This window comes from Rhinoraja longicauda, chromosome 4, assembly GCF_053455715.1.
Source record: "Rhinoraja longicauda isolate Sanriku21f chromosome 4, sRhiLon1.1, whole genome shotgun sequence".
In the NCBI taxonomy this organism is placed as follows: Eukaryota; Metazoa; Chordata; class Chondrichthyes; order Rajiformes; family Arhynchobatidae; genus Rhinoraja; species Rhinoraja longicauda.
This window is the reverse complement of record NC_135956.1, coordinates 29,908,452-29,935,764: the sequence shown is the minus strand read 5'-3', so window position 1 is coordinate 29,935,764 and position 27,313 is coordinate 29,908,452. Positions and strand designations below refer to the sequence as shown.

The following is a 27,313-nucleotide window of genomic DNA, read 5'->3' as shown; positions in this document are numbered from 1 at the left end:
GTTGCATGATTTTGCATGCAATGACTGCTTGTATTCTTTGCATGCAATGACTGCTTGAAGTCTGCAATTCATGGATATCACCAGTTGCTGGGTGTCTTCTCTGGTGATGCTCTGCCAGGCCTGTATTGCAGCCATCTTTAGCTTATGCTTGTTTTGGGGACTAGTACTCTTCAGATTTCTCTTCAGCATTTCAAAGGCATGCTCAATTGGGTTCAGATCGGGTGATTGACTTGGCCACTCAAGAATTGACCATTTTCCAGCTTTGAAAAACTCCTTTTTGCTTTAGCAGTATATTTGGGATCATTGTCTTGCTGGAGAATGAACTGCCAGCCAATGAGCTTTGAACTTGAGCAGATAGGATGTGTCTATACACTTCAGAATTCATTATGCTACTACCATCAGTAGTTGTATCATCAATGAAGATAAGTGAGCCAGTACCTTCAGCAGCCATACATGCCCAGGCCATAACACCCCCACCACCGTGTTTCACAGATGAGGTGGCATGCTTTGGATCTTGGGCAGTTCCTTCTCTCCTCCATACTTTGCTCTTGCCATCACTCTGATACAACTTAATCTTGGTCCCATCAGTCCACAAGACATTTTTCCAGAACTATGATTGCTCTTTTAAGTACTTCTTGGCAAACTGTAACCTGGCCATCCTATTTTTGCGGCTAACCAGTGGTTTGCATCTTGCAGTGTAGCCTCTGTATTTCTGTTCATGCAGTCTTCTGCGCACAGTGGTCATTGACAAATCCATACCTCACTCCTGAAGAGTGTTTCTGATCTGTCGGACAGGTGTTTGGGGATTTTACTTTATTATAGAGAGAAATATTCTGTCATCAGCTGTGGAGGTCTTCCTTGGCCTGCCAGTCCCTTTGCGATTAGTAAGCTCACCAGTGCTCTCTTTTATCTTAAGGATGTTCCAAACAGTTGATTTTGGTAAGCCTAAAGTTTAGCTGATGTCTCTAACAGTTTTATTCTTGTTTCTCAGTCTCATAATGGCTTCTTTGACTTTCAATAGACAATAGGTGCAGGAATAGGCCATTCGGCCCTTCGAGCCAGCACCACCATTCAATGTGATCATGGCTGTTTATTCCCAATCAGTACCCCGTTCCTGCCTTCTCCCCATACCCCCTGACTCCACTATCTTTAAGAGCTCTATCTAGCTCTCTCTTGAAAGCATTCAGAGAATTGGCCTCCACTGCCTTCTGAGGCAGAGAATTCCACAGATTTACAACTCTCTGACTGAAAAAGTTTTTCCTCAACTCCGTTCTAAATGGCCTACCCCTTATTCTTAAACGGTGGCCCCTGGTTCTGGACTGCCCCAACATTGGGAACATGTTTCCTGCCTCGAACATGTCCAACCCCTTAATAATCTAATATGTTTCAATAAGATCCCCTCTCATCCTTCTAAATTCCAGTGAATACAAGCCTAGTCGATCCAGTCTTTCAACATATGACAGTCCCGCCATTCCGGGAATTAACCTAGAAAACCTACGCTGCACGCCCTCAATAGCAAGAATATCCTTCCTCAAATTTGGAGACCAAAACTGCACACAGTACTCCAGGTACGGTCTCACCAGGGCCCTGTACAACTGCAGAAGGACCTCTTTGCTCCTATACTCAACTCCTCTTGTTATGAAGGCCAACATTCCATTGGCTTTCTTCACTGCCTGTTGTACCTACATGCTTCCTCTCAGTGACTGATACACTAGGACACCCAGATCTCGTTGTACGTCCCCTTTTCCTAACTTGATAACCTCACTTATCCACATAAAATTGCATCTGCCATGCATCCACACACTCACACAACCTGTCCAAGTCACCCTGCAACCTCACAGCATCTTCCTCACAGTCCACACTGCCACCCAGCTTTGTGTCACCTGCAAATTTGCTAATGTTACTTTTAATCCCTTTATCCAAGTCATTAATGTATATTGTAAATAGGTGCGGGCCCAGCACCGAGCCTTGCGGTACCCCACTAGTCACTGCCTGCCATTCTGAAAGGGACCCATTTATCCCCACTCTTTGCTTTCTATCCATGTCAGTGCCCTACCCCCAATACCATGTGCTCTAATTTTGCCCACTAATCTCCTATGTGGGACCTTGTCGAAGGCTTTCTGAAAGTCAAGGTACACTACATCCACCGGCTCTCCCCGTCCATTTTCCTCAAAAAATTCCAGAAGATTAGTCAAGCATGATTTCCCCTTCGTTAATCCATGCTGACTCGGAATGATGCTGTTACTGCTATCCAAATGCTCCGCAATTTTGTCTTTTATAATTGACTCCAACATCTTCCCCACCACCGATGTCAGACTAACTGGTCTATAATTTCATGTTTTCTCTCTCCCTCCTTTCTTAAAAAGTGGGATAACATTAGCTTCCCTCCAATCCACAGGAACTGATCCTGAATCTATAGAACATTGGAAAATGATCACCAATGCGTCCACAATTTCTAGAGCCACCTCCTTATGTACCCTGGTATGCAGACCATCAGGCCCTGGGGATTTATCAGCCTTCAGTCCCATCAGTCTACCCAACACCATTTCCTGCCTAATGTGAATTTCCTTCAGTTCCTCCGTCACCCTAGGATCTCTGGCCACTAGAACTTTCATTGGCACAACTTTGGTCCTCGTGTTGATAAACCGCAAGAAAAGTTTCCAATGGTGATGGAGAAACTGAAGGAAAGGCTAGGTGCTGAGAGCTCGCTTATACCTGCATTAAGGAGGCAATTAAACACACCTGAGCAATTACAAACGCCTGTGAAGCCATGTGTCCCAAACATTATGGTGCCTGGAAATGGGGGAACTATGTATAAACACAGCTGTAATTTCTACATGGTGAAACCAAAATGTGTAAAAATGGCCTTTAATAAAATCTGACAATGTGCACTTTAACCACAAGTGATTTTTTTTCTATTACAAATCTCAAATTGTGGAGTGCAGAGGCAAATAAATAAATGATGGGTCTTTGTCCCAAACATTATGGAGGGCACTGCACATTGTTAATTTCAACAGGAATTTGGGAGGAACGTCTTTATTGAAGTGCTTTTGAAATGGAGTGCCACAATGTCTATCCAAGAACAACATGGCTACATTTAAAGAGGAACATGCATACACATTAGAACACAGAGTAAGGTTGTTCAAAACGAGATACGGTAAATAACTGGAGACCAATTGCATGAAATAATCTGTTACTGTTGTGCCGATGTTACCCAAAGTTTTTTAGTGTGCACACTCAGCCAAGAACAGTGTCCATCTAGTGTATTTATAGGGACAAAGATTCAAGCATGGCAAAGAGAAACTGAAGAGCAACAAAATTCACTTGAACCCTGAAACAAAAACAACATATTTCTTACCCACTTCCTGCTCCTATATTCTCAGCTGTTCAACTCTCCCATCTGTCGAAGGTGACCATTATCCACATCCTCAACCAATGTGATTTATGGCCATCTGCCAGGAGATGCATTAGGTGATGTGACTACTCCTCCATCCATGAAAAATCTGCACTTTTCAAACTAATCCTCCATATCAAACTTCTCTAACCAATCTGAACTGAATTGTACAGAAAATAAAAACTCTTACTACATTTGGATGCAATAAGCATCCATTTTGGTAAACCATCTCAGCATCATTTCCAAAACCTCAAGATCCTTCCTGTAATGGGGCAACCAGATCTGGACATTATACTCCAAATGCGGCCTAACCAAACTCTTATAAAGCTGCATAACTTCCTAACTCCAATACTCAATGGCCCAGCCTATGTAAGCAAGTATACCATATGCCTTCTTTACCATTACTTGCTACATTCAGGGAGTTATAGACGTGGATCCCAAGAACCTTCTGTACATTAATGCGGTTAATTGTATATTTTCCCCTTACATTCGACCTCCCAAAGTGAAACACCTCATACTTGCTCAGATTAATCTCCATCTGCCCATTTCATAGCTCATCTATATGCTGCTATCAACTTTGACAGACTTCCTCAATCTCCGCGATCCCCAGCAATATTAGTGTAAGAAAATAACTGCAGATGCAGATCCCCAGCAATATTAGTATCATCTGCAAACTTACAAACCAACTCAAATACACCGACATCCAAGTCACTGAAATATAGCACAATCATAAGAGGTCCCAGCACAGGTCCCTGTGGAACTCCACTGGCCACAGACTTCCAACCCGAACTACAACCGGATCAACCCTGTCTTCTATCAATAAGCCAGTACCAAATCCATATGACCAGGTGTCTGTTAATCCCCTGCTTCATCTCCAGGATCAGCCTACCAGGGGGTACTTTATCAAATATCTTACTAAAATCCATGCAGACCATATCCACTGCTCAACCTTCATCAATCACTTTCATCACCTCCTCAAAAAACTTGATCAAGGTAGTAAGACACAACATGTCACATACAAAGCCATGATAACTGTCTCCTATTGCCCATTCTCCTTCAGATAGTAAATCCTATCTCAAATAATCCTCTCCAGTAGCTTCCCTACCACAGGCCTCACCGGCCTATAATTCTCTGGATTCTCTCTACTTCCCTTCAAAAAGGAACAGCACTGGCTACTCTCCAGTTCTCTGGGATCTTACCTGTGAGGAGACAAGATGCAAAAATCTTTGTCAAAGCTCCCGCAATCTGCTCTCTTGCCTCTCTCAATAACCTGGGATAGATCTAATCAGGTTCTGTGCATTTATCCACTTTAATTCTCTTCAAGAACCCTAACACCATCGCCTTCATAATCCCAAACTGCCTTTGATATCCTCTACATTGATCTCACTGATCTCCATGACCTTCTCCTTGGTGAAAACAGATGCAAAGTATTTGAATAATACCTCACATACAGAGCAGTTGACGTTGTTCCTTGAATTAGTTTATTGATGAAATGACAAAAGTGATTGATGAGGGTAGGATAGTGGTGAGCTGACCCACTACAATTTGCCTACCGCCACAACTGATAAAGACTGGATATAATTTTGCTGGCTCTCCACTCTGCAATGTGCCACTTGGACAAGTACACATGTCAAGTTGACTACATCCATGCAGTCAATGTTGTTCATTGACTACAGTTCAGTGTTCAACACCACACTACTGAAATAATCCACAGAGGCTGCCCAGGGGCCGAGACACCATCGACCGGTCGACTACAACGTTGGCCTCGGAAGCCGACTATGGCATCTGATGGCTCTGGCCAGGCTGGAGCTCCAGAGCCGCAGTGGGCAAATCCAACATGCTATTTGGCTGCACAAGTCGGTTATGGAAACAGTCCTGCCGGCTCCGGCCAAGCTGGACCAGAGCACCAGAGCCAGGGCCGGGGAGGGGCAAATTCGACCCGCAGATCATCGCGGAAGTCCTGATAAGATCGAGATCAGCCGCGCCACCTCACCTCCGGGAGGTATTTCAAGTGCGCTCCCGTAATTTTATCCGGATTAAAGGAGGTGCTGGACCACCAGTTGCCGAAAAATCAGTGGTGGACCTGAACTTGTTTGTGTTATCGCATTAATAGGGTAGTAAAGCTGCAGTAAGAAAGAATTGCATTGTTCAGTTGCCGGTACAGTGAAGGCAGCTGTCAAGGGACACAGCATGATATGGATCAGATATATATAGTCATTGAGGGCCAAGGAGTTTCTGCACTGCACGTCAATATGATCATCCTCTATCAGTCTCTACGAGAGAAGCCAAAAACATCAAATAGTGCAAATTAAATTACTTGAGAATATAAACGTGCACAATAAGTAATTGCTTTACAACAGACGTTCTTAAATATTTTTTGCTTATGCAGAGTTCAGAAAGATTTGTTGTTATTCTCCAATATTCTTCACGCTAAATTGTATAGACATTGAAGATAAAAACTGCAGCACCCTAGTGAAGGCCCTGCCCCTAGCTTGACTACCTAGTCTTCGGGTGAAAGAATGGAAGTTAATGGAAAGCTTGTTTGAAAATAAATCACAGCAATGTAGTGGGGAACATATATAAATATGTTGAGATTGGAATGGATGAAATTTTTTAATTCTATTTAATAAGTAACAAGGGTGAAAGTTATATGGCTTTAGCATGTTGGAGATTAATAGTTGAAGATGGGGTGCAGGTAAAGACATTAGATGTGATATTAAAAAAAATAGTAAAATGGGTTTCAATGCTGCTGATGGTTATGCCAGTGAGGGTAGAAGTAGTACATCAAGCCTAGGGATTTAATTTGCTACTTGAAAAAGACTGCAATTAGTCATGTTTTTAGCAAATAGTCAAAATCCCAGCCAGCTTTGGTAAATTGTGTAAGTGACCTCATGTATGGCAGATTTCATTGTAAGTAAGGGTTTTCAGGCTCCAATCTGGCCAATTTACTTCCCTGGCCCCATCAATCTATTCTCAATCAGCTGCATGGTAATAGCTGCGTGGTAATACAACGCAAAGGGACCTGGGGGTACCAGTACAGGAATCACAAAAAGTTAGTATGCAGGTGCAGCAAGTGATTAGGAAGGCCAATGGAGTCTTGGCCTTTATTGCCAGGGAGATAGAGTATAAAAGTAGGGAGGTTTTGCTGCAGCTGTATACAGTATTGGTAAGACCGCATTTGGAATACTGTGTGCAGTTTTGGTGTCCATATTTAAGAAAGGATGTACTTGCTCTGGAGGCAGTGCAGAGAAGGTTTACACGGTTAATTCCAGGGATGAGGGGGTTGACATATGAGGAAAGGTTAAGTAGGTTGGGACTTTTCTCATTGGAGTTCAGAAGAATGAGAGACGATCTTATTGAAACGTATAAGATCGTGAGGGGCCTTGATCGGGTGGATGCGCTAAAGATGTTTCCGATGATCGGGGAGACCAGAACTAGGGGGCATAGTCTTAGAATAAGAGGGGGCTCTTTTAAAACTGAGATGAGGAGAAACTTCTTCACTCAGAGGGTGGTTAGTCTGTGGAATTCGCTGCCTCAGGGAGCTGTGGAAGCAGGAACGTTAAATAAATTTAAAACAGAAATAGATTGTTTTTTAATAGACAAGGGAATTAGGGGTTACGGGGAGCAGGCAGGGAAGTGTACATGAGCTATTGTTAGTATAGTAAGACCCGAGTAATCTCCTGGACAAGTTTCGATCGCCTAGCTTGGGGTCGGAGAGGAATTTCCCAGATTTTTTCCCCAAATTGGCCTGGGTTTTTATCCGGTTTTTCGCCTCTCCCAGGAGATCACACGGTTCTTTTGGGTGGGAAGAAGGGCAATAGTGGGAAGGGGGTTGGGGTAGGATCAGCCATGATCGTATTGAATGGCGGAGCGGGCTCTAGGGGCCGGTTGGCCTACTCCTGATCCTATTTTCTTGTGTTCTTGTATCAGTAGTAAAATAATTGGTGTTGTTAACAATGCCACCCGTACCAATAACCGTTGCCTTTCCTTAGTTTGAAATCCACCAGGATCACTCCGTTCTAACATTACAATCTTAGTGTAAACTTAAACAGAAAAACTAATTCAAGTGCCCTTACCACAGAGTACATTTCATTAAATTTGGGACCTGGGAGTCCTTGTAAAAACCATAATCACGACAGATAGGGCTGGAAATACTCCACAGTGCAACACAAAGTACTCAGCAAAAAGATATTCAGTTGAAGCAGTTAGAAGACATTGCATCCCTAGAACATAGGCCATATCATTCCAGGTAATGATCATTAGGCCTAGCAGTAACAGCTTTTATTGTTAAAGATTCGGTAGAGTTGCTGCTTTACAGCGAATGCAGCGCCGTCGACTCAGGTTCGATCCTGACTACGGGTGCTGCACTGTAAGGAGTTTGTACGTTCTCCCCGTGACCTGCGTGGGTTTTCTCCGAGATCTTCGGTTTCCTCCCACACTCCAAAGACGTGCAGGTATGTAGGTTAATTGGCTGGGTAAATATAAAAATTGTCCCTAGTGGGTGTAGGATAGTGTTAATGTGCGGGGATCACTGGGCGGCACGGACTTGGTGGGCCGAAAAGGCCTGTTTCCGGCTGTATATATATGATATGATATGATGATATGATAAGCAGAGATGTCTGGCAATGGCAATTTTTAGTCCCATCATAGTACTCATGACAATCCATACCTGCAATGAGCAAATCTGGACAACACATTGATGTAGGCTGGAATGTCAGACAAATGATCTCTGAAACAATTATATTATAATCATTGAAAACCTTATTAATTGACTAGTGAGGATGTGCAAATGGGGTACGTCTGTATACTTGTGCAGTAATACGAGGAAGGCAGTTCTTAGCTTGCATTACTACAACTATTACAAATACTTAGGATTACAATGGGTCTCTAAGGATCAAAGGATAAAATAACCTTGAATAGCATGGAAAGTATTCCAAAGTGATAGCAAATCTCTCAAGTAGCATGTCTAGGGTGAGCAAAGTTTTCTCTGACTGTGATAAAGATAAAATGAACAAAATATAATGTGCCTCTGTAGACTGAAAGGATAGGTGAGAATGCAGAAGCTGTTGGAACCAAGAACTGGAAAGACAAGCCTGTATTGAAAGGGTGGATAGAAGGATACTTACATTTGTACAAAACATTTAATGAGAGAGCTTTTCGGAATTGTAGTCATTACTGTAAATTAGAAAAGGATTTAAAAGGACTTTGGTAAGACCATATTTGGAATATTGTATATAGTTCTTGCCATTTGTCTGACATTTCAGCCTATATCAATGTATTAGAGGAAGAATGTGGAAAAGATGATGCCTGAATTAGGTGGCAATTATACAGACAGATTATTTTATCTGTAATGCCAGAGACTGCAGAGAGACCTGATAGAAGTGTATACAATTCTGAGAGGCATAGATAGGACAGACCATCAGAACCCTTTTAACTTGAGGGCATAACTTTAAGGTGAGAGGGGCAAAATTTAAAGGAGATGCGCATGAGAAAATTATTAAAAACATATAGGGTGGAAAGTGCCTGGAACACACTGCTGGGGTGATAGTTGGGGCAGATATGATAGTGGCATTCAAGAGACTTTTGGATGTATAGATATGCAGGGAATGGAGGAATATGGATTATGTGTTGCTCTTGGCATCATTTTCTGGACATACATGGTGGGCCGAAGGGCCTGTTCTTGTGCTGTCCTTTTTGATGTTCCAAGGTAGAATAAATATATTTATAGAAACAAAATGAAAACAGGTGAAAATATCTCCTTTTCATAAATTGGCAGAAAAATTAAAAACAATGAAATCCAAAGAGAGAAAACAGAGCACATCTCCAGGTTACCTGACAACATGGATAAAGAAATCCAAGGACTTAAGTTGATAAGTTTAATGCACTGGAGGAAATTTTATGAAGCTTTGGGCTTATTTAAAATGCTGTAAAACAAAGTGTGAATAATAGAGTTTAGATAGGAAGGTACACTAATGCAATGTATAACTTTTGAGATAACCATGGAAGCATCCACCCAATGCTGGATACTAACTCTTAAAAGAAAGTTGCCTTTGGAATGCATTTGAAGTAGCTGTTCAAGTTCTGAGGTTAAATGCAAGGTTGAATTTTAGATGCAATTTTCATTAGTACAAATCAAATTTTCCTATATTTCCTTAAAGGATATCCTTTCCAAAAACCAGTGAAACATAGTTTACATTTGGGTGGAGAAATTATTTTGCCATGTTCAATTGTCTGGACATGTTGATAAACCTCATAAGTATCGTGTTTTAAGTAAAAGTGTAAGTAATCGTGCTTGGTGCACTTTAGTGGAGTTTAGTTTAGAGATACAGCGTGGAAACAGGCCCTTTGGCCCACGGAGTCTGTACCGACCTGCTATCCCTGCACATTAACACAAGCCAACACATACTGGGGACAATTTACACTTATACCAAGTACACAAACCCAAGCCGAATAACTTACAAACCCGTATGTCTTTGGAGTGTGGGGGGAAACCAAAGATCTTGGAGAAAACCCACAAGGCTACAGGGAGAACGTACAAATCCTGTACAGACAGCCCCCGTAGTCGGGATCGAAGCCGGGTCTCTGGCGCTGCAAGCACTAAGGCAGCAACTCTGCTGTTGTGCCACTGTGCCGCCCTTATGAAGACGTGTGAATGGAGGTTTCAAGGCAGACCCAACAAGCTCATAAATGCAGTTAATGGGATCTCTCATACTATCTTGATCAGATTAAAATTAAACAAAATGTTATGAAACAAATTGTAGCCACTGGTATCACCAAGATATTGCCCAACTATGAATATTTCAGCATTATGTTTTATCCAAGATTTCCAGAAATATTTTACTTTCATTATTCTAAACACTAGGTTCCCACCAATATCTGCAGCACCTATTAATCCCAGTAGCTAAATGCTTTTACCTAATAGTCATAGAGTGATAGTGTGGAAACAGGCCTTTCGGCCTAACTCACCAACAATGTCCCAGCTACCATGGTCCCACTTGCCTGCGCTTGGTCCATATCCCTCCAAACCTGTCCTATCCATGTACCTATCTAACTGTTTCTTAAACGATGGGATAGTCCCAGCCTCAACTACCTCCTCTGGCAGCTTGTTCCATACACCCACCACCCTTTGTGTGAAAAAGTTACCTTTTGCATTCCTATTAAATCTTTTTCCCTTCACCTTGAACATATGTTCTCTGGTCCTCGACTCCCCTACTCTGGGCAAAAGACTGTGCATCTACCCGATCTATTCCTCTCATGATCTTACACACCTCTACATGACCACCCCTTATCCTCCTGCGCTCCATGGAATAAAGACCCAGCCTACTCAACCTCTCTCTAGTCCTGGCAACCTCTCTCTAGTCCTGGCAACATCCTCGTAAATCTTTTCTGAACCCTTTCAAATTTGACAATATCTTTCCTATAACATGGTGCCCAGAACTGAACACAATATTCTAAATGGGGTCTCACCAACATCTTTAACAACTGCAATATGACCTCCCAACCTCTATACTCAATACTCTGACTGATGAGGGCCAAAGTGCCAAAAGCCTTTTTGACCACCTTATCTACCTGTGATTCGACCTTAAAGGAACCATGCACCTGTACTCCTAGATCCCTCTGCTCTACAACACTACCCAGAGGCCTACCATCCACTGTGTGGGCCCTGCCCTTGTTCGACATCCCAAAATGTAACACCTCACATGTCTCTGTATTGAATTTGATCAACCATTCCTCCACCCACCTGGCCAGTCGATCCAGATCCTGCTGCAATCGTTCACAACCATCTTCACTATCAGCAAAACCACTAGCTTTTGTATCATCAGCAAACTTGCTAATTTTGCCCTGAATGTTCTCATCCAAATCATTGATGTAGATGACAAACAGTAACGGGCCCAGCACCGAACCCTGAGGCACATCACCAGTCACAGGCATCCAGTCTGAGAAGCAACCTTCCACCAGTACCCTCTGCTTCCTTCCATGGAGCTAATTTTCTATCCATTCAGCTATCTCTCCTTGGATCCCATGCGATCTAACCTTCCAGAGCAGCCTACCATGCGGAACCTTGTCAAACGCCTGACTGCAGTCCATGTACACAGCATCTACAACTCTGCCCTCATCAACCTTTTAGGTCACGTCTTCAAAAAAATCAGATTTGGGATTAGGTTAGATCGGTGTTTGTCATCTACATCAATGATTTGGATGAGAACATACAGGGCAAGATTAGCAAGTTTGCTGATTTGTGAGACAACCTCCCACGTACAAAACCATGCTGACTATCCCAAATCAGCCCTTGCCCATCCAAATGCCTGTACATCCTATCCCTAAGAATACTCTCCAGTAACTTACCAACTATAGATATTAAGCTCATCGGCCTGTAGTTCCCAGCATTTTCCCTGCAGCCATTCTTGAAAAGAGGTACAACATTTGCCACCCTCCAGTCTTCCGGCACCTCTCTTGTATTTAAGGACGACTCGTAAATTTCAACTAGGGCTCCCGCAATTTTCTCTCTAGTTTCCTCTCTGGATATATCAGATCAGGCCATGGAGAAAATTTGTCTACCTTCAAATACGACATACCTTCAGTACTTCTTCAACAGTAACCCTGACTGCTCTCAAGATACTTCCAGTGACTGCTCCAATTTCCTCCGTCCTACTGTCTTTCTCCTCGGTAAATGCAGAGGAGAAATACTCATTTAGGACCTTGACCATGTCGTGTGGCTCCACACCGCTTTGATTCCTGAGGTGTCACACACTCTCTCTCTAGTTACCCTATCTCCCCTTATGTATTTATAAAATCTTTTGGGATTGTCCTTAATACTCCCCTCCAGAGTTATCTCCTGGCCCCTTTTGCCCTTCCGATTTCCTTTTTAAGTTTACTCCTTAGCTCCCGAAACTCCTCCAGGGATGCACTTGATCCCAGCTGCCAACACCTGTCCCATGTATCCTTCTTGTTTTTGACTAACGTCTCAATTTCCCTCGTCAGCCAAGCTTCCTTATGTTTGCCTGCTTTGCCCTTCACTCTAACAGGGACGTACACATCCTGAGCTTTCTTCAGTACACTTTTAAAAACATCCCACTTGGCCAATGTTCCTTTCCTATCTAATAACCTGCTCCAGTCAACTTGAACGAGACCTTCCCTCATACCCTCAAAGTTGGCCTTACCCCAGTTGAGCATTTTAACACCTGGAGTTTAGAAGGATCAGAGGGGATCTTATAGAGACGTATAACATCATAAAAGGACTAGACAAGCTAGATGCAGGAAAAATGTTCTTAATGTTGGGGGAGTCCAGAACCAGGGGACACGGTCCAAGAATAAAGGGGAGGCCATTTAAAACTGAGGTGAGAAGAAACTTTTTCATCCAGAGAGTTGTGAATTTGTGGAATTTTCTGTCACAGAAGGCAGTGGAGGCAAATTCACTGGATGAATTTGAAAGAGAATTAGATAGAGCTCTAGGGGCTAGTGGAATCAAGGAATATGGGGAGAAGGCAGGCACAGTTTCCTGATTGTAGATGATCAGCCATGATCACAATGAATGACGGTGCTGGCTCGAAGGGCCAAATGGCCTCCTCCTACACCTATTTTCTATGTTTCTATGTTCCTCTCTATCCCTATCCATAACTATCTTAAACCTAATCGAACTGTGGTCACTAGTCCGAAAAGACTCATCTGCACACACTTCATTAACTTGCCCTTCCCAATTTCCCAATACTAGATCCGTCTCACTAGTGGGGGCCTCCACATACTGCTTAAGAAAACTCTCCTGAACACTTTTGAGAAATTGGACCCGATCTGAACCCTTCACGCTATGCTTTTTCCAGTCTAAATTGGGAAAGTTAAAATCCCCTACTACAACAACCTTATTTGACCTGCAGCTGTCCGCAATCTCCCGGCATATTTGTTCTTCTAATTCATGTTGACTATTCGGGGGGGGGGTCTGTAGTACACCCCCAACAAAGTGACCATCCCTTTCTTGTTCCTCAGCTCCACCCATATAGCCTCACTAGACGAACCATCCGTAATGTGACCTCTGAACACAGCCATGACATCCTCCCCAACCAACAATGCAACCACCCCCCCCCCACCCCCCTCTTTTTCCATCACCCCAGTCTCTCCTGAAGCTCCTGTACTCCGGAACATTGAGCTGCCAGTCCACTCCCTCCTTTAACCAGGTTTCAGTCATGGCTGCAACGTCCCAGTCGCTCGTACCTATCAATGCCCTAAGCTCATCTGCCTTACCCATCAGGTCACTTGCATTAAAATACGTGCAGTTTAAACCAACCCTCCTTCCTCGCTCTCCGCCTTTCACCTGCCTATTTTGTCCATTAACCTTTCCCACACCATCCTACATACCAACTTCTAGCCTCTCTCGTGCCTGTCCTGCACGAGATCCCATAAGCAGGTGTAAAATCCGACTACAATGGAAAGCAGTGCACCAATCATTTTATTAAAAGGTACATCATATGGAGGTTATAAAATTCAAGTAATGTATTCTATGTGCAAGCTTGGGAAAAGAGGTTTGAGACCAAATTCACCTGTACTCCCAATTCATCATCTTCCTGTGGAGACGGAGGTGGTGTTTTGTCCATATCTGAATTTTCAGGAGATGATTCATGTTTCCGTTTTCCTTTTTTCTTTCCAACTGCTGATTCTGGCATGTTTTTCTTGTTGCTACAAAACATAGATTTGTGTTAATATGAAGCAAAACAGTAAATAGAACTCAATGTTACAAATAAGACTTAAAGATTTCTTTAGTTTTTAGCAAAGCGTGTTTCACAAGGAAATCAAATCCCCGAATTCAATCACTTCATGATCATGTAACAAAGTTAAATCTCAAAAGCAGTATACAATGTTAGTACCGAGGTAGAGATGGTCGGAAGCTTTAGTTTCTTAGAAATAAGTATCACCAGCAATTTGTCTTGGTCCAGCCACATTAAAGCAACAGCGAAGAAAGCACACCAATGTTTCCACTTCTTTAGAAGGCCTACTAAGTTCGGCATGTACCCAAAAACCCTCACCAACTTCCACAGATGCGCCTGAGAAAACATTTTATCGTGATGCATCACAGCATGGTTTGGGAATAGATTCATCTAAGACTGCAAGAAATTGCAGAGAGATGTGGATGTAGCACAGATCATCATGCATACCAACCTCTCTTCCATGGACTCCCTCTACATTTCATATTGCCTCAGCAATGCCACCAGCATAACCAAGAACCAGTCCCACCCTAGACCCTCTTCTCCCCTCTCCCATCAGGCAAGAGGCACAGAAGTATGAAAATGCATACCTCCAGATTCAGGAACAGTTTCTTCCCAGCTGTTATCAGGAAACTAGACCACCCTCTCACCAATAGAGTGTGGTACTGACCTCCCACCTACCTCATTGGAGACCTTTGAATTATCTTTAACTGGACTTTATCTTGCACCATATGTTATACCCTTTATCTGTACATTGTGGACGACTTCGCTGCAATCATGTATGGCCTTTTCTTTGACTGGCTAGCACGCAAAAGCTTTTCACTGTACCTCTGTACACGTGTGAATAAAAAACTAAACTTTAAAAAAAACACTCAAGCATGAAACCCACGTAATCATCTCCTATAAGAGGCCCAAAACACGTACCGTTGCAGTTCAAAACATTAACAATGCTGACATCCTACAACAATCAAACTGGGGAGTCACTAGTCCATAGCAACTTAGACTCAGCCATACAGATATAATAACTTGCATTTGAATAAAAGATCCTTAAACAGCAGTCAATTTTTTAAAGAAAAATGAATACTTAAAACAGAAATCAACTAATTCAATGAGAATTTATTTAATTGAATGTAAAAACATGACTGGGTTCACACAATACTCCGATTCAAGCTGGAAAGGGTTCAGAGAAGATTAATGAATGATGTTGCGTCGACTAGAGGGTCTGAGCTGTAGGGAGGGGTTGAGTACGCTGGGACACTATTCCTTGGAGCGTAGGAGGATGAGGGGTGATCTTTCAGAGGTATATAAGATCATGAGAGGAATAGATCAGGTAGATGCACACTCTCTTGCCCAGAGTAGATGAATCAAGCACCAGATGATACAGGTCTAAGGTGAAGGGGAAATGATTTAATAGGAATATGCGGGGTAACTTTACCACACAAAAGGCGGTGAATAAGCTGCCAGAGGACGAAGTTGAGGCAGGGACTATCCCAACATTTAAGATACAGTTAGACAGGTACATGGAATGGACAGGTTTGGTGGAATATGGACCAAATGCAGGCAGGTTGGACTAGTGTAAATGGGACATGTTGGCCAGTGTAGGTAAGTTGGGGCCAAGGGCCCATTTCCACACTGTCTCACTCTATGACTATAAATAGGTATTATTCATTATTTTTCGAATGAAAATTCTTCTGGGTTCTCAAGTTAATATCACCACCTCCTGACTAATCCAGCCTAAACAATACATTTTATTCATATATCAACTGTAAAGCAGCCAAATGAATTAAATTTGATCAAAAATTGGTTATGAGACCAAGCACACAAGACAGAAACAAGGAATTGCAGATGCTGGTCCACATTAAAAAAAAGGGACCAAATGCTGGAGTAACTCAGGGGGCCAGATTGCATCCCCGGGGAACATGTAAAGACGCCCCGGGTGGGGACCCCTCCCCGGACTGGGGGAGGGGTCCTGACCTGGGCCGTCATCTGTCCAGTACATCATATAAAATCCATAATCTTCAGGGCTGTGAAGGATACAAGACAGTTCATCAAGTACTTAAGGGTACTTAAGGAGTGGCTCTAGAAATTGTGGACGCATTGGTGATCATTTTCCAATGTCCTATAGATTCAGGATCAGTTCCTGTAGATTGGAGGGTAGCTAATGTTATCCCACTTTTTAAGAAAGGAGGGAGAGATAAAACAGGAAATTATAGACCAGTTAGCTGGTCCACATCAGAGGTGGGGAAGATGCTGGAGTCAATTATAAAAGAAGAAATTGCGGAACATTTGGATAGCAGTAACAGGATCGTTCCGAGTCTGCGTGGATTTAAGGGGAAATCACGCTTGACTAATCTCCTGGAATTTTTTGAGGATTTAACTAGGAAAATGGACAACGGAGAGCCAGTGGATGTAGTGTACCAGGACTTTCAGAAAGCCTTTGATAAGGTCCCACATAGGACATTAGTGGACAAGATTAGAGCACATGGTATTGAGGGTAGGGTACTGACATGGATAGAAAATTAGTTGGCAGACAAGAAACAAAGAGTAGGGATAAATGGGTCCCTTTCAGAATGGCAGGCAGTGACTAGTGGGGTACCGCAAGGCTCGGTGCTGGGACCGCAGCTATTTACAATATACATTAATGACTTAGATGACGGGATTAAAAGTAACATTAGCAAATTTGCAAATGACACAAAGCTGGGTGGCCGTGTGAACTGTGAAGAGGATGCTATGAGGATGCAGGGTGACTTGGACAAGTTGTGTGAGTGGACAGATGCAGTTTAATGTGGATAAATGTGAGGTTATCCAGTTTGGTGGTAAGAAGAGGAAGGCAGATTATCTGAATGGTGTCAAGTTAGGAAAAGGGGAAGTCCAACAAGATCTGGGTGTCCTAGTTCAAAAGTCACTGAAAGCAAGTATACAGGTACAGCAGGTAGTGAAGAAAGCTAATGGAATGTTGGCCTTCATAACAAGAGGAGTTGAGTACGGGAACAAAGAGGTCCTTCTGCAGTTGTACAGGGCCCTAGTGAGACCACAGCTGGAGTATTGTGTGCAGTTGTGGTCTCCAAATTTGAGGAAGGACATTCTTACTATTGAGGGAGTGCAGCATAGGTTCACGAAATGGCGGGACTGTCGTATGTTGAAAGACTGGAGCGACTAGGCTTGTATACTCTGGAATTTAGAAGGATGAGAGGGGATCGTATTGAAACATATACGATTAAGTGATTGGACAAGCTAGAGGCAGGAAACATGTTCTCGATGTTGGGGGAGTCCCGAAAAAGGGGGCACAGTTTAAGATTAAGGGGTAGGCCATTTAGAACGGAGATGAGGAAAACCTTTTTCACCCAGAGAGTTGTGAAGATGTGGAACTCTGCCTCAGAAGGCAGTGGAGGCCAATTCCCTGGATGCTTTCAAGAAAGAGTTAGATAGAGCTCTTAATGATAGCGGAGTCAAGGGATATGGGGAGAAGGCAGGAACGGGGTATTGATTGTGGATGATCAGCCATGATCATGGTGAATGGCGGTGCTGGCTCGAAGGGCCGAATGGCCTACTCCTGCACCTGTTGTCTAAGAGGCTGGCTAAGGAAGTAAAGTTTAAGGAACATATCACAGAAGGAAACAGTGGCAGCCCGTGTATTATTTGACATGGAAAGACCAAGGAAATTACCGATGGTGGAGCGATTAATTTGGATAGGAGTGTGAAGGGGCTGGGAGAGATTGCAGAAGATGTGAGGGGTAACCCCATAGAGGGATTCAAAAGCAAGGATGAGCATTTTTAATTGAACCATTGCTTTACTAAGAACCAAAACAGATCACACAACAGCGATAAAGGGTTAAAAGGCCTTCGCAATTTTGAATAAGTCAGCAGTTGTCCGATTTCAAATTTACAGAATGGAGGTTATCTCAGTAATGTGTTTACATAGATAAGTCCAGAAGAAACAAAATTATGGATGATTTCAGCAAAATGAGTTTAAATGGGAAGAGCATCAACACAAGATGGAAACATCAGAAAAATGTGGCAGCACAGAAAAACTAATATTTTGGTGCCCTTGGACAAACAGATTTTATGTACTTATGAATTTTATATGGAGCCCAGTAGATGTAAATGGAGCAAAGGAAACAGGGCCCCAGCAAGTCTAAACAGAGGAAAGAGAACTGGTGAGGGAGGTGCTAAACCATTTTGTGAACAATGGGATGAAAGACAAGTGTGTGCAAAACATAATGAAAATGGAGATAGTTTATTTTTTGCTCTGCAAATCTCTTCATATCTCCAATATCCTTTGAATCTAGGGTTCATGACCATCATTTATTATTATATGAACAATTTAACATCATACCAAGCCGATTTATGACATTCAGTTCAGCCGTTATCTGCAGCCATTAAACTCCAAACAAAATAGAAAATAGGTGCAGGAGTAGGCCATTCGGCCCTTCAAGCCAGCACCGCCATTCAATATGATCATGGCTGATCATCCAAAATCAATACCCCATTACGGCTTTTCCCCCAAATCCCTTGATTCCCTTAGCCCTAAGAACTAAATCTAACTCTCTCTTGAAAACATCCAGTAAATTGGCCCCCACTGCATTCTGTGACAGAGAATTCCACAGATTCACAACTCTCTGGGTGAAAAAACATTTCCTCATCTCAGTCCTTATTTTTAAACCGTGACCCCTGGTTCTGGACTCTCCCAACATCAGGAACATTTTTCCTGCATCTACTCTGTCCAATCCTCTAAGAATTTTTCTATAAGATCCCTTCTCATCCTTCTAAATTCCAGTGAATACAAGCCTAGTCGACCCATTCTTTCATCATATGTCAGTTCTGCTATCCCGGGAACTAGCCTGATGAACCTACGCTGCACTCCCTCAATAGCAATAATGTCCTTCCTCAAATAAGGAGACCAAAATTGCACACAATACTCCAGGTGCGGTCTCATCCGGGTCCCTGTACAACTGCAGTAGGACCTCCTTGCTCCTAAACTCAAATCCTCTCGCAATGAAGGCCAACATGCCAATAGCCTTCTCCACTGCCTGCTGTACCTGAATGCTTATTTTCAGTGACTGATGTACCAAGCACACCCAGGTCACCTTGCACCTCCCCTTCTCCTAATCTGACACCATTCAGATAATAATCTGCCTACCTGTCTTGCCACCAAAGTGGTTAACCTCACATTTATCCACATTATACTGCATCTGCCATTGTTCTGCCCTCTCACCCAACCTATCCAAGTCACCCTGCAGCCTCATAGCATCCTCCTCGCAGCTCACTGCCACCCAGCCTTGTGTCATCCGCAAACTTAGAGATTTTACCATTTAATTCCCTTGTCTAAATCATTAATATATATTGTAAACCATGGGGTCCCAGCACCGAGCCTTGCAGCACCCCACAAGTCACTACCTGCCATTCTGAAAAGAACCCATTAATTCCTACTCTTTGCTTCCTGCCTGCCAACTAGTTCTCTATCCATGTCAATACCCTACCCCCAATATCATATGCTCTAATTTTGCACACTAATCTCTTGTGTGGGACCTTGTCAAAGGCTTTTGAGTACAGATACACCACATCCATTGGCTCTCTCTTATTCATTCTACTTGTTACATCCTTAAAAAAATCCCAGAAGATTAGTCAAGCATGATTTCCCCTTCATGCATCCATGAATTCAGTCACTGCTTTCCAAATGCGGTTATAACATCTTTAATAATTGACTCCAGCATTTTCCCCACTACCGATGTAAGGCTAACTGGTCTATAATTCCCTGTTTTTCTCTCCCTCCTTTCTTAAAAAGCGGCGTTACATTGGCTACCCTCCAGTCCACAGGAACGGATCCAGAGTCGAAAGAACATTGGAAAATGATCACCAATGCATCCACGATTTCAAGGGCCCCCTCCTTGACTACTCTACGATGCAGACCATCAGGCCCTGGGGATTTATCTGCCTTCAGTCCCAACAGTTTACCTAACACCATTTTCTGACTAATGTGGATTCCCTTCAGTTCCTCCCTCCCACTACATATAGTAAGTAACCTTGCTCTAAACATGGACCAAAGAACTGAATTCCAGAGGTGAATTGAAAGTGACTACACAAGGCCACCACGTTACCCAAGCATGCTGTTCCTAAGAACCATCCCGTACTCAGTAGTAGAGTTGCTGCCTTACAGCATTTACCGCGCCAGAGACCCGGATTTGATCCAGATTACAGGCGCTGTATGCGGGGAGTTTGTACGTTCTCCCCATGACTGCGTGGGTTTTCGTCTGCGGTTTCCTCCCACACTCCAAAGACATACAGGTTTCTAGGTTAATTTGACTTTGTATAAATGTAAAATTCGCCCCAGGATAGTTAATGCGCAGGAAACGCTCGTCGGTGCAGACTCGGCGGGCTGAAGGGCCTGTTTCCACGCTGTATCTCTAAACTAAACGCAAGCAAATGGGATGGGATCAGAAAGACTCCTGGATAGGCATAGAGTTGGGCCAAATGGCCTGTTTGTGTGTTGTATAATTCTGACTCTAATAAGCTGCACTCTTCAGAATAGTTTTAGAACACTTGGCCACCTGCAAGTGTATCTCGGTTGCGATTTCTGGTTCCAACATGTGTTGTTCTCTCTTGCAATATGTCTTTATGCTTCTTTGAATCTTTCTCAAATCAGGCCACCTTTCATCTTTTCCAGAGCAATGCTTCACTTAATTCCACTTTCTTTGTCTTGCAACCCTCCCCCGAGCCCTACCATTCACCGTGTAGGTCCTGCAACATTTGTTTTCTTTGAAAAAGCCAAATAATATCAATAACTTGATAAAATGTAATCCCCAAATACTTATTCACAATCCAACAAAGAATAATACCTCCAAATATATTCATTAATTGTAAACAGACAGGAAAAAAAGAATAAGTAAATGCTCTTTACTCTCAAATAGATGAAGCTTGAGAGTTTACGATTTTTACTACCTTTGCATTGAGGATAGGAGTTGACATGGCATGCTTTTATTACCCTTTTTCCAAGTACATTAAAGTCATCATAATCTGACATTTGAACCAATGCAACCTTTTTGCTGATGACATTCCTTAATGTTATTGCATACAGAGTCCAGGGCATAAACTCAACTAAAGAACAATGAAAGATGTCCACATCTGGATGGCATGATGTTTGGGTGAGGAACAGTTGGGATGGACTGAAGTTTAGATGCATTTAATATCAAATTCCGTTGACATTACTTTTGGGTAGTGTATAATTTCTTGGTTCAGTTACCAGTTTTCAAATGAGCACATCTACTGGAGAAATACTGAAAAGGCAAATGTAATATATAGGAATGCAGGAAAACAAATTGACAGCACTGTCGTCAAGTATGTAAAAAAGTTATACAATTCTATCAAATGCTGTGAAATCAATCTAGTTTAGATCAATGAAACAAAATTTGCAGCATGCAACTGGTCACCATTACATTGGAGGTGGAATATTAAGTTTTCACATTAATTTTAGTCAACAAGAATTTTACAGAACTTTGTTTCAATTATTCATTTTTCAAAGCAGATTAAATAAGAGATCAATTTATGTGCAAATTAAACAGGATAAATTGTTAACAAACTTAGAACAAAGGTAGGCCAATCGGCCCCTCTTGCCTGCTCTGCTTCAGTAAGGCCAAGACAATTTTTCTACATTAGCTTTACTTTCTTGCACTAGTCCCATATTCTTCAATGGGTTGGAACTTCAGTATTTAAGCCACAAATATCAGCCAAAAACATTTAAGTAACCTTGTTCGGAGTGTAATATTTCTTTTCAAATAATTTACAGAAGTACCAGACTGAAACCAAATTATCTGGATATATAATACGGTAAGTTATGTTTGTGCCAGATCACCAAGTTTACCTATAATTGCACGTGAAGTAAGCAAATTTGCACTTCCAGATGAGCACTTTATAATCCTTCTGTATTCAGTGAGTTGTAGATTCGACAAGTGAAGATAACTTCCAGGTATGACCGAGCACAATGACCAAGTGACTAACACGAGTAAGTGGAATTCAAAAACTGGATTAAACACACTTTACTTTTAACAGAATAATGTTTTCAACAGGAAGACGGTAGGGATTGTTAAACAAAGCTAGTGTGCAAACTGAGATCCACCAGTCTATCCAACTGCCCTAGAATTGGTTGAATCCTCTTGGACAAAGTGTTTATAAAATAATTAACTGATGGGAACCATGCACATGTTCAAAGAACATAAATTCCCTTATTTACATGTAATGTAGATGTAATGACAAAAAGATTGATATAAAAAGGCATGCTGAACCATACACCAATCTGATATAGCTATAATAAAAAAATCACTTAATTTTCAGCCCTATTGCCACACCAATTATTTTAGTATTTACTAAACACTGCCATCAGCTTCTCTTGCCATGAGACTCCATTTCCAGCATTTATTTCCGCTCTAACGGCCGCAAATTATACAATACTACAGCTGAACACTGGGGCCCCTTTCCTTTCATCTGCACGCCAAGAGCAATAAGATTACCCTGGTAACCAGCAGTCACGTGACCAGCACCTGCTCTCTTGGCTTGACGCCACCGACTAAAGCCATCTGCTTCCCTCACTCAGCCATCAAAATTTGCAACACCTGCGCGGCAGCAATTTTGCGGTTTCTTTTAACAAATCAGTGCAAAAGGTGTTTTAAGACCCTACACGTTTCCCAAAATTTGCTTAAATCAAAAAAGAACGGCTAACCGTTTGATCCCTTGCCAAAACCACGTTTTCTATAAGCAAGCTAATCATCGTTTCAAAACCACACTCAATTTGGAGTTTAGGCTACACTGACCAAAATAGGAAGCAAGTTCTGAACTACTTTTAAAAAACAATAAAGTAGATTATTAGCAAAGAACAATCACTATGGGTGGCCTTGCATTATAAATCAAACATTTTCAGTTTAATATTAAGTCAAATGTCATCTAAGTTATTTGCCACTTCACTTAAAATAGATGCACAAATAGCTTCCTTTAAATCATTAGGAAGTTTTAATATTAGAACACATTTTTCAAACTAACATTGCCAGCATATCACGCAGTAAAGAAAATTGTTGAGCCACGGTGTAGAAGCAGGCCCTTCGGCCCAACTTGCCCACATGAAGCCCAGATCTACACGAGTCCCATTTGCCTGCTCTTGGCCCATAACCCGCTAAATCCAAACGTCTCTTAAATGTTATGATCGTACCTGCCTCAACTACCTTCCCAGCAGCTCGTTATACACCCATCACCCTTTGTGTCAAAATGGTACCCCTCGGGTTCCTATTACAATCTTTCCCCCTCACATTAAACCTGTGTCCTCTGGTTCTCAATTCCACTGTTCCTACTCTGGGCAAAATACTCATGTATTTTGCGGATTAATTCCTTTCATAATTTTGTACACCTCTGTAAGATATTCCTTGAAGCGCAGGAGGATGAGAGGTTAAAGTCCTAGCCTGCTCAACCTCCCCCTATAGCTCAGGGCCTCAAGTCCTGGCAACATCCTCGCAAATTTTCTCTGCACCCGTTCCAACTTGACATCATCTTTCCAATAATATGGTGACCAACACTTTGTTACTGACTTTAATTTTTTTTAAATTCCCCTACCACAGATGGTGTATAGTAGACCAGAATATCACTATACAATATGGCTGCATAATGTTTCCATGCCTTCAATGCCCATCCATTTTCTGCACAATTATTTTCTCTTGAATATTTGGTATCAATATTCTCCCATCACCGTCCCTCAGAAATATTTCAGTGTTAAGGGATTTTCATTGTCTTTTTGAACCTTCCAAAACACACCTTCCCATTCATAGGAACTGGAAGACTATTAATTGCTTTGAATGTTTTCTACACCATAATTAGTCCAATTTGTGTGATAATAATTCCGGAAACTTAAAGCCACATTTCACTGTATGTTAAACAACATAGAAGTATGTCCTTATGAATAGAATTTAACATATAAGCAAAATCAAGTATCCCCAAAGTTCACAATTTTAGTGCTAATTCAGTGTGTATTACCTTAACACAAATAAATGAACGTTCTTAACAATTCTTCTGTTTGTACCAGTGGTGCTTCCTCACCAAAACAGGTCTGCAATACCATTGATGACCAAGTATATTTAGTTGCCTCTTAATGTCACCCAATTAGCACTCATTGAAAATCAAAGGCATTGACAACATTCTTGAGAGAGCTAAGACCTATGCCTCAGTACTGCTGCACCCTCTTCCCAACAAAATAGTTCTTGCTTCTGTTTGTTATGAACAAGCAAAAATTTGTGTTCAAACATCCTGCAAATGCTTCAGTGCATGAAAATACAAAACAGGATATACAGTGCCCTCCATATAGTGCCCTCCATACAGTGCCCTCCATAATGTTTGGGACAAACATCATTTATTTATTTGCCTCTGTACTCCACAATTTGAGATTTGGAATAGAAAAAAATCACATGTGGTTAAAGTGCATATTGTCAAATTTTAATAAAGGCCATTTTTATACATTTTGGTTTCACCAGTATTACACCAGTATTTATACATAGTCCCCCCATTTCAGGGCACCATAATGTTTGGGGCACAGCAATGTCATGTAAATGAAAGTAGTCATGTTTAGTATTTTGTTGCATATCCTTTGCATGCAATGACTGCTTGAAGTCAGCGATTCATGAACATCACCAGTTGCTGGGTGTCTTCTCTGGTGATGCTCTGCCAGGCCTGTATTGCAGCCATCTTTAGATTCTGCTTGTTTTGGGGGCTAGCCCCCTTCAGTTTTCTCTTCAGCATATAAAAGGTATGCTCAATTGGGTTCAGATCGGGTGAATGACTTGGCCACTCAAGAATCAACCATTTTTTAGCTTCAAAAAACTCCTTTGTTGCTTTAGCAGTATGTTTGGGATCATTGTCTTGCTGTAGACAATTGCCGGCCAATGCGTTTTGAGGTATTTGTTTGAACTTGAGCAGATAGGATGTGTCTATACACTTCAGAATTCATTATGCTACTACCATCAGCAGTTGTATCATCAATGAAGATAAGTGAGCCAGTACCTTCAGCAGCCATACATGCCCAGGCCATAACAACCCCACCACTGTGTTTCACAGATGAGGTGGTATGCTTTGGATCTTGGGCAGTTCCTTCTCTCTTCCATACTTTTGCGGCTAACCAGTGGTTTGCATCTTGCAGTGCAGCCTCTGTATTTCTGTGCATGGTCTTCTGCAGACAGTGGTCATTGACAAATCCACACCTGACTCCTGAAGAGTGTTTCTGATCTGTCGGACAGGCGTTTGGGGATTTTTCTTTATTATGGAGAGAATTCTTCTGTCATCAGCCGTGGAGATCGTCCTTGGCCTGCCAGTCCCTTTGCGATTAGTAAGCTCACCAGTGCTCTCTTTCTTCTTAATGATGTTCCAAACAGTTGATTTTGGTAAGCCTAAGGTTTGGTTGATGTCTCTAACAGTTTTATTCTTGTTTCTCAGTCTCGTTGACTTTCATTGGCACAACTTTGGTCCTCATGTTGATAAACAACAATAAAAGTTTCCAAAGGTGATGGAAGGTTGGAGAAAAGATTAGGTGCTGAGAGCTCTCTTATTCCTGTATTAAGGAGGCAATTAAACACACCTAAGCAATTACAAACACCTGTGAAGCCATGTGTCCCAAACATTACGATGCCCTGAAAATGGGGGGACAATGTATAAACACAGCTGTAATTTCTACATGGTGAAACCAAAATGTATAAAAATGGCCTTCAATAAAATCTGACAATGTCCCAAACATTATGGAGGGCACTGGATCATCAGAATGGGAAAAGCAAAGGGTATACAGAAAGGTCTCAAGGCAGGAGAACAAGATGGAATGGCTATACTTAATTGTTTATGGTTCTGCAAATGATACCTGGAGTCATGGTTACCAATAGCAGGCAGATGAGAGTGAAGAAGCATCAACAACCACAATTAGAGTGTTGCAGAATTCGTTCAGAGCTGGTCATTGATGCAGTATAATGTGGATAAAGGTTATCCACTTTGGTGGCAAGCACAGGGCGCCAGAATTGTATCAGATTAGGAAAAGGGGAGGTGCAACGCAATGTCCTTCTACATCAGCCACTGAAGTAAGCATGCAGGTGGAACAGGCAGTGAAGAAAGCAAATGGAAGTTGGCCTTCATAGCAAGAGGATTTGAGTAGAGCTGCTTGCTAGGAGGTCCTACTGCAGTTGTACAGGGCCCTGGTGAGACCACACCTGGAGTATTGTGTGCAGTTTTGGTCTCCAATTTGAGGAAGGACATTCTTGCTATTGAGGGAGTGCAGCATAGGTTCACCAGGTTAATTCCCGGGATGGCGGGACTGACATATGATGAATGAATAGATTGACTGGCCTTAGATTCACTGGAATTTAAAGGATGAGAGGGGATCTTATAGAAACATAAAATTCTTAAGGGATTGAACAGGCTACATGCAGGAAAAATGTGCCCCACTACCAACCCCCCTCCCACCCCCGCTGCCCCCTCCCCGTCCCACTCTCCCTCCCACCCCCACTCTCTCCTCCTCCCCCCACTCTTACTCTCCCCACCCCCACTTTCCCCACCAGCCCCCTCTCTCCTCCCCCACCCCCCACCCCCTCTTACCCCATCCTCCCCTCCATCCACTCGCCCCCACTCCCCTCCCCTCCGCGGACCCGTTGGTGGCGAAAGCCACTTGCAGTGAGGAGGAGGGAGCTCCGGAGTGCGGCCGTTACTGTGGTCTGGGCGAGCCCGGACTACTGGAATCGGATAGGGCGGCAGCGCGCTGGGCCCAGGCGATAGCAGGGAGAGCATCTCCCTTGTGCTCAGAGTGTCCCCCGGGTGAGGGAGAGTGGGGAGAGTGTGGGGAGAGAGGGGAGAGGAGAGGGGAGACCCTGATTGCGGGCGGATCCGCTAACGGCGTCCATCTTGTTTGTGTGAGTGAAGAGAGAGGTGACGTCATACACACAGCAGCCCTTGGGAAAAGGTGTTTAGGCGCGAGAGATGTTGGGAAAAATGTATGGGCTCTGCGGTGGGGAGGAAAGAGTCATATGTGCGACCAAGTGTAGATGAGGCAACCATTTCGCCAAATAAGCTCTATCTGCTAAAGCCTGCTGGGGCTTCTGATTGCTAACCATTAAGTCTCCACAACATTCCCAGACTGACCTTTACGTCCTTGACCTCATCTATTACCAGAGTACGGTCACAAGGAAACTGGAGGAACAACACCACGTATTCAACTTGGGTA

The 27,313-nt window shown here is 42.7% G+C and overlaps 1 protein-coding gene across 1 annotated transcript in view; it reads right to left on the bottom strand.

Annotated features, from left to right (window-relative positions):
* The window catches only part of chd7 (chromodomain helicase DNA binding protein 7), a 191,466-nt gene that overhangs the window by 95,803 nt on the left and 68,350 nt on the right, over positions 1-27,313 (bottom strand). Inside the window, exon 5 of the mRNA XM_078397437.1 lies at positions 13,927-14,062. Within this exon, the coding sequence (XP_078253563.1) occupies positions 13,927-14,062 (136 nt within the window). The remainder of the gene's footprint in view (positions 1-13,926; positions 14,063-27,313) is intronic.